The sequence below is a fragment of the Chinchilla lanigera genome, unplaced genomic scaffold (assembly GCF_000276665.1).
Source record: "Chinchilla lanigera isolate Chin_1 unplaced genomic scaffold, ChiLan1.0 scaffold00024, whole genome shotgun sequence".
NCBI classification, from domain to species: domain Eukaryota; kingdom Metazoa; phylum Chordata; class Mammalia; order Rodentia; family Chinchillidae; genus Chinchilla; species Chinchilla lanigera.
In genome coordinates this window covers 20,845,838-20,854,370 of record NW_004955425.1, presented here as the reverse complement: position 1 = coordinate 20,854,370, position 8,533 = coordinate 20,845,838, and the positions used below count along the sequence as shown (strand labels likewise).

At 44.3% G+C, this 8,533-nt stretch overlaps 1 protein-coding gene across 1 annotated transcript in view; it reads right to left on the bottom strand.

Moving 5' to 3' along the window:
- Tet1 (tet methylcytosine dioxygenase 1) overlaps positions 1–8,533 on the bottom strand; it is an 89,760-nt gene that overhangs the window by 2,795 nt on the left and 78,432 nt on the right. The window contains exons 12-13 of the mRNA XM_013514773.1: positions 5,864–6,215; positions 6–172 (exon numbers count right to left, since the gene is read on the bottom strand). Of these exons, the coding sequence (XP_013370227.1) occupies positions 6–172; positions 5,864–6,215 (519 nt within the window). The remainder of the gene's footprint in view (positions 1–5; positions 173–5,863; positions 6,216–8,533) is intronic.

The following is an 8,533-nucleotide window of genomic DNA, read 5'->3' as shown; positions in this document are numbered from 1 at the left end:
CTGGCGGCGGGCGGGGAGTCGCGGCCCCCCGGTGGGCCTATCTTAGGGTGCCTAACTGCAGGTGCGGTCAGGGGAGGAGGCGTCAGGGGGCAGAAGACTGGAGACAGGTTTGCCTCTTTCACGGGGTGAGGAACGGATGGGACCGATGAATAGCTTTTAGTGTTGTCTGAACCTTTGAAGATAAAATGGGGTTTAGTTTCACTTTTTATTCCCAGTCGCATTGTCTCACTATTATTCCCTAAACAGAGAAAGGAACGTCACGTGTGAAAATGAACACAAACTATTCTGGTAATTGTCATCTTTCTTTCTTTTTTTTTTTTTTTTTTTCTGAGACAGGGTGTCACTATGCAGTTTAGGCTAGCCTTGAATTTGTGGCGATTCTCCTGCCTCAGTCTACCGGGTGTTGGGATTACAGGGATGCACTATCATGCCTGGCTGGTAACTGCCAGTTTTCTTTGAAAGGTTTTTTAAATTTTTTTCCCCCGAGGGCTGGGACTGCAACCAAGGCCTGGACCATGGCCGGCCAGAGCTCTACCACAGAGTTACACCCTCAGCCTTGACACACTTTCTCATCTGACAATTTCCCTTAAGCACTTGCTTTAGGAAGCAATCAGAAGTAAGTGCAGAGATGTAGCCAAAAGAGTAAAGACTCATTGTTGAAAAGGGTGAAGTATTAAAAATGTCCTAACTGGCTATAACGTAAATACTACAGCTAACCGCTGAAATAACTATGCAGGGTTAATATAGTGACACAGAACAGTAATTAATTACCAAAAGAGATGCTTCACTGCCTGTTAGGTATTTCATGATTTGACTTTTGGAAAGGAAAAATAAGCACTAGTTCATAAATATTTCTGTGTAATAAAACTTTCATGATAGGTAAGGTCAATTATTGGGAAAAGAAGTAATATAAAACTTTGTAGCCCAGGCTGGTCTCAAACTTGTAAGTATTTGATCCTCCTGCCTCAGCCTCCAGAGTGCTGGGATTACAGGCGTGCGCCACCACGCCTGGCCTGGGAGCATATTTCTTGAAGATACTTTATTTGGTTTGAAGCTCTATTTTTTTTTGAAATTCAAAAGCCATAAATTTTAGCGCCAGGACAGAAAAAAAAAAAAAGCAGTCATGTTTTGAAATAATTACATGGCACTAACACTTGACCACCTTCAGATCTGCAATTCTCTTTTTAGGTGACACCACCAGGGGATAAGATGGCTTTCATTTCTAAAGAGATTCATACATCTTACCAGGCATGGTGGTGCACTTCTGTAATCCCAGCACTCGGGAGGCTGAGGCAGGAGGATTGCTGCCAAGTTGGAGGCCAACCTGGGCTACAGTGAGTTCAAAGCCAGCCTGAACTACATAGCAAGACCCTAACTTTAAAAAAACAAAAACCAACCAAAATAAACAAACTAGTACTACCAGATATTAGGGCACATGCCTAAAATCCTAGCATTGTGGGAAGCTGAGGCTGAAAGATTAAAACTTTGGAGCCCAGCTTTGGCAATTCAGTAATACCCTATTCTCAAAATAAAAACAGGGTTAGGGGTATAGTTCAGTGCAAAGCCTCTGGGTTCAGTGCTCGCTTCGCCAGCACATATACAAAGCCTCTGGGTTCAATCCCTAGTAACACTAGTGCACGGGCACACACACACACACACACATACACACACACAGAGCTTCTGTGCACACAGAAGCAGCACTATACAAGGAAACCTATGCACCTATCAATGGTGTATGCATCATTACTGAAGTTAATTTGTCAACATATGTAAATAATTGGAAGAAAGAAAAAATTTTTTGACACAGGGTCTCAGTATGTAGCCCAGGCTGGCTCCAAACTTGTGGTGATCCTCCTGCCTCAGCCTCCTGAGTGCTGGGATTACAGGCGTGTGCCACCATGCCTGGCTGAAGGGAAAATAATAAAAGAGTAATGAGTGTTTTGAGGTGGATGTAAAAAAATTTCTTTTATACATAAAGTTGTAAAAGGACTAGAGACCATGGGTGAAATATTGTTCATAAGGCCCCTAATATCAAGGAATACTAGAAGCACACAGGATGAAAATGATCTGATTGCTCATTTTAAGCATCACGGAACTTGATGTAAGTCATAGCAATAAAAGTTAAATATCAGTAAAGAACAGAGCTACAACCAAGAAGGAGTGATGACTGTCTCACTTTTAGTACCTCTCTTCTGAATCATCTTTAGCATTGTATAATGTCTGTCATCTTATTGTCTCATAAAAAGCAAAACAACCTGTGTTTCGGATATACAAATAAAGGAACGGAAGGAATACTGATTCTTTGGCGGTGGGTGGGTTCTGGGGGCTGAACCCAGGGCAGTGTGTGTGCTCTATACTTGGTCTACCACTGGCCACAACCCAGCCCTCCCCAAAGTCCTAGGTGGGAATATCAGTATAAATTCACACCCGCCCCCCATGGACTCCTTAGAGAAACAGCTGGTTTGGATATGGGGCAGGATTATATAAATCGGGAAGATCATGTAAGAGAAGCTAATGAAGCTATTAAAGACAACCAGGATTGGCAGTTTGAGGGGTTTCTACACATCAGAGAGGGGAAGATCTGAACACTTTAAAATACTTTAAAATTTTGTGGGAAAGAAACCCCAATCAATATGCACTGACAAATAACCTATGTTCAAACATTTGTGAAACCGAAATGATACAGTCCTACATTTCCCAATCTGATTACACTGGAAGATACTTGAAAAGCAACTTGTATTCTGAAAACTAATAAAAGGCAAATAATTAAGCTTTTCTTGAGGGTAATAGGATTGAACCCTCTGTACCAGGCTATATGCGTAGTCTTTTTTGGTTTGTTTTTTAAAGTTTGCATCTGAGATAGGAGCTTACTAAGTAACTAACTGAACCAGGGTAGGCTCGAAATTGTGATTCTCCTGCCTCAGCCTTCTGGAATGCTAGGATAAGAAGCATGCAACACCATGCTGCCTTATGCGTTTATTCTGCCTCTTTGTACCAAATTATTGATAAGGACAATTTTTCTTTTTAAAATAAAACCAATTAACAAAAGAATGACAGGATTGCTAATTGCTGTGAAATTAAGACTACAAACCAAGATCATGAATGTTTGTTGCACCATTAAGTAAAAAGCTAATAGAGAATTTTATAATCAATACCTCAGGTCAACATAATGAGTCACAGACCAATGTTAATACAAAAAATGAAACCATCAGACATTGTATTCTCTCAGATGTGAAGGAACGTAAGTGGGCAAATTATGCACAAGATTCTCTCTATGCTATTTAAAAAAAATAAAGAAGGAAGAGGAGGTAGCAAGAAAAAGGGAGCCCTAAAGAAAGCCAGGCCTAAGAGACACCAATGAAACAAACCGAAAGTAAAAAGTAAACAAAAATAAGTGAGATGACAAATGGAGCAATTTTCTGTTTGTTCCTCAGTGCTAAGGGTGGAACCTGGGCCTTGTGCCTGCTAGGAGGGCGCTCTCCCTGGGAGTACTGCAGTTCTAGATTCCTCATCTCTTGACAGATACTGATAAATCGATGGACAATATCAGATCTCGGGGGGGAGGGATTGAGTGAGATTACAGGAGAATGATTTTGTATTGTAAAAGTCTGCAGTGGAGAGGGAAATAGGGCTCATTATACACTTTCTAATTTGTAGATTTCTTTTTTTTTTTTTTTGTACTGGGAATAGAACTCAGGACCTTACACTTGCCAGACAGACACTTGTGCCACTGAGCTAAATCCCCCGCCCAACTTTGTATATTTCTGAAAAATTTCCATTACAAATGTCTCAACTCTCTCATCTGTGCTGCATTCCATTGGTCCCTGTTATCACCAACCCTTCCATTTCCACTGAAATTCACTTCATTTATTCTCCAGTCTACCGCTGCCCCGACTCTTGCAGGGCCACCAACAGCCTTCTAAGTAACGGTGACACCTGTCTTCTGAGTCACTTTCCTAGGAGTAACACTGATAATTTGATCATGTCCTTCCTGAAACAGGAGAGCCTGGTTTCACTCCTGCCTGAGAAGACTTTCCAAGTCTCTCCAGCTAGTTCCTGCTCACTCCGAAAACCACTAGAAGTCCACAATTCCCAGGGTTTTTCCTTGGATTTTGTACTTCTTTTAGTTTTCCTTGCTTTAACTACTGTCTCAGTGCTTGCTGTCCTCTAAGTTGAATCTTGCAACATCTTACATCTCCACTGGACATGTCCCAGCATGACCTCCCCATCTACCTCTCCAAACCTGCTCATCTCTCCCCATTGGCTGACAGGTCCTGCATCCTTCCAGGTTGAATTCACTATGTGACCTAGGCTGGTCTTGAATTCATAGTGATCCTCCTGCGGCCTTGTGAGTCCTGGGACTACAGGTGTGCACCGCTGCATCCAGCTAACGCCATATTTAATATATCAGGAATCCTACTGAAGTTCTCTTCAAAACATACCCTGTGGGCCGGGCGTGGTGGCACACGCCTGTAATCCCAGCACAAGGGAGGCTGAGGCAGAAGGATCATTGCAAGTTCGAGACCAGCCTCGGCTACAAAGTGAGCTCAAGGCCAGCCTGAACTGCATAGTGAAACCCTGTCTCAAAAAAGACCCAAAAAACCCAAACATCAAACAAACAAAAAAACCAAACACACACCAAAAAAACCTTCTGTGGTATTACAGGCCTATAATCCCACCACTCAGGAAGCTGTCGCAGGAGGATTGCTTTGACTCTGAGGCCAGCACGGGCTATACAGCAAGACCTTGTCTCAAACAAAAACACAGAAAACCCAGAAACATGCCTGATCCAGACATTTCTCATGTCCTCATTCCTTAGTCTCTCTGGCTCTAGCTCGCTACTCTCGCTGTTATTAGGAGAGACTTTTTATGATTTCCCTGTGGTTGTACTGTCTGGCCCAATTCATTCGGGTTTCAACCCAGTAACCAGGTTTATGTTGGAGCCTGATCGAAGCTTGCTGTCTCCAGTAACATTGCTGTAGCTCACAGGAAGGCTGGTCCACAAAACCTGGGACAAGTTGCTCAGCACCCACCCACTTCTCTGACCTCCTCCCCTCCTAATTCTGTTCTGTACTCCAAGCCAGGCTGGCTCTGCCCCCTGCAGTACACAGGTGGACTCTGCCATGAGACCTGGTGCTTGCCCCATCCTCTACTTGAACACACTGCTTCACCAACCATCCCACCGCTGACTCCGCACACAGGGTCTCACTCAAATGCCGCACTTGCAGCCAACCTCCTGCAACAGCCCCATGATGTAGCCCCGGCCAGCAGCCCCCAGGACCGCTCATGGCTGCTGCGGGACTTACATGGAAGCAAGAGGGGCTCCAAGAAGGCTTCCAGGAAGGACTGTCATTTCATCTATGCCAAGAAGAGTGAGTGAGGCTTGAAAATACACAGGGTATTCACAAGCACAATGATAAGAATATGATTTTTTTAAAAAAAAGACCCAAAAAGCTGTGTGTTACTTTTTGTTGACTTTTAACTCTAGTACATATGTAGAAATATATTCAGTGCCTTAGTTTTAGCCCTAAATAAACTATAATACAAAAGTCAAATGAGATTCTAGTTAGTCAGGTGTGGTTGAGCATACCTGTAATCCCAGCACTTGGAGGCTGAGGCAGGAGGATCACCATAAGTTTGAGGCCAGCCTGGGCTACCTCGTGAGTTTAAGGACAGTTTGGAACATAGAGTGAAACCGTGTCTCAAACAAAGAGTAACCGGTGAATGAACTACCATCTTCTCTCACCCTGGCTCATCTCTAAGGGGCAGCAAAGACACAGGAGAGCGAACAGCAGGTGCAGGGGAAGTCCAAACCCTCTGCCCACACAAGGCCACAGAGGAGGCAGGCAGGTCCTGGGCTCACCTGGGACAGGCAGTGATGTTGCCTTGCTGTTACTGGCCACAGCAGAGTTGTTCTTCCGCTTGACCCGAGGACTCTGCTTCCTCTCCACGGCTCTGATCTTGCGCTCCAGGACCTCGCTCATCATCGCTGCCCGCTTCTTCCCGGAGCGGGGCACTGGCTGCGTGAAGCGCATCCTCTTCCTGCGTGTGGGCTGCAGGACCTGCACGGCCCCTGACCGCACCTTGGCATCCATGCCTTCCTTGGAGCCAAACTCGTCGGTGTCAGACAGTCTATACAGAGGGAGGACGTGGAGCTGCTCATCCTCAGGGACCACACCCAGGGAGCGGTTGTCTTCCCGGGTCAGAGTGCAGACCTGCAGGGAGGAGAGGGGCAGGTGGGAGCGCGGCTCGCTCGCTCATGCAGTCTTCCCTTCCGGCGGCAACAGGGCCCAAACCCAGATTCTGCACACTGAGCGCCATCCTGGCCCTTTGCAGGTTTTCAGACAGCCATGCTAGGTTACTAAATTGCCCAGGCGGGGCTCTGACTCCATCCTCCTGCCTCAGCTTCCCAGAGCATTCGGTAACAGTAGAACATCACTATGCCCAGCCTGGGCCATTTTTATTTTCCTTCTGTGCCATTTTTTTCTTCCATTCCAGTGAAGAATAATGTATATTAATGTATCATTCTTGTAGATGTACATATTTCCTTAAAATTTTGTCTTGGGCCAGGGGAGGGAATTTTTACAAAGAATTAAGACTGGTTATATACATGTACCAACTCCATTCAACAAGTATAATCCGTACAAACTGCAAACATGTGCAGTACCAAGGGAAATAAAGATTTTAAAAAATGTTCCCTTAAATGTATCCTACCTCAAAACAAACAAACAAAAAATGTATCCTATCTCTTCCCTGCACGTTATTCCGCTTTTTAGGGGGTACTGGGGATGGAACCAGGGCTCTGTGTGTGCAAGAACACGTTTTATCAAGCAGTGACAGTCTTTCCCTCTTCCTACTTCTTTTACTTATTGTTTTATTCTGAGACAACATCTCACTAACTATATAGTTTAGGCTGATCCCAAACTCACTATACAGTTGGCCTTGAAATCACTATGTAGCTCACTTTGGCCTCAGAATCATGACCAGAATGAATAATCACACATAGACTTCCTGATGTTTGCAACCTAATATTAATTTTCTGCTGTATCAACTAATATTTCAGTTTTAAGTACTTTTTAAATATCACTAGAGGGCCGGGGATATAGCTCAGTGGTACAGTGCCTGCCTGGTAAGCACAAGGTCCCGAGTTCGATTCTGGGCACCGGAAAACAAACAATCAAACAAAAAACATGAAAAAAACAAACAAATATCACTAGAAATCCATCAGAAATATATGAAATGATTTCATTATTTTTCATTAAAAACATTCTCCCTAGGGATAAGAAAGAGCACATTCTAGGATAACAAAGACTGGAGATAAATCTCTCGATGCACACACACGGTGGGATGGTTTCTATCTACCTAGTTGTCTCCCCAAACCCTCAGTGCTCACAGGAGGGGCTTGGACCCTGGGATCCAGCAGTGGCTGGATCATGGGTGTGTGATGCTGGATTAAGGGTGTGTTCAGCATAGTTTTGGGTGTGGGGGCCACCAACCAATAGGCTTGAACCCTGGGTAGGACACATGGGAAAGGAAGGGAGGCTTGCTCTGTTTTGTTTTCTTTTTGAGACAAGATCTTGCTGTGCAGTTCAGGCTGGCCTTGAGTTCACTTTGTAGCCCTGGCTGGTCTCCCACTTGCAACCATCCTCCTGCCTCAGCCTCCTGAGTGCTAGAATAACAGGTGTGCACCACCACACCTGGCCATGTGCTGTTTGTTTTCTGCCTGCCCTGCCTTGGAGCCAGTTGACTATGGACTGAAATCTCTATAATCTGTGAGGTGAAATAAACCCTTCCTCCTTTACTTTGGTATTTTGTCCCTGAAATGAGAAAAGTAACTAGGACAGATGGTAAGGCAAAACTAGCTATAGGCTTTTAACTCACAGTACTTTCTTAATGAATGTTCATAGTAGCATTTATGTGCTAGGTTGGGAAACTGTCAGGGGGCTAAACTGGTAGTAGTTTAAAAATGTTTGAAATCAGAAATATTTAATTATAAATGTTTACTTCAACTAGGCTTTTAAATTATTTTTTTCTTTCTGGCTTTTTGAGATAGGGCCTTGCTATGTAGTTCAGGCTGGCACTAAACTCAGTGATTCTCCTGCCTCAGCCTCCCAAGTGTTGGGACTACAAGTATGCACCTCCATGCCTGGATTTCTTTTTTGACACAGTTGCTCAGGCTGATTTCAAATTCCTGGACTCAAATGATGGTGTTTCTTTAACTTCCAGAGTAGCTGTCATTACAAGCATATACCAGAATGCCTGGATTGACTGGTTAATTGATTGACTGATTGATTTCCAGTATTGGGGATTTCCAGTATCCAGGATTGGGGATTGAATTCCAGGATTAGGGTTCAATCACTGACCCATAGCCTTTTATGAGACTAGATCTCACTAAGTTGCTAAATTGCCCAGACTGGGCTCAAATTTGTGACACCGCCCGCCCTGCCAGCCTCAGACAGTGCTGATGCCATAGGCGTGTACCACCCACCCCTAAGCTTGCCCAGTTTACCTGTCCATGGGAGGGATAATAAAG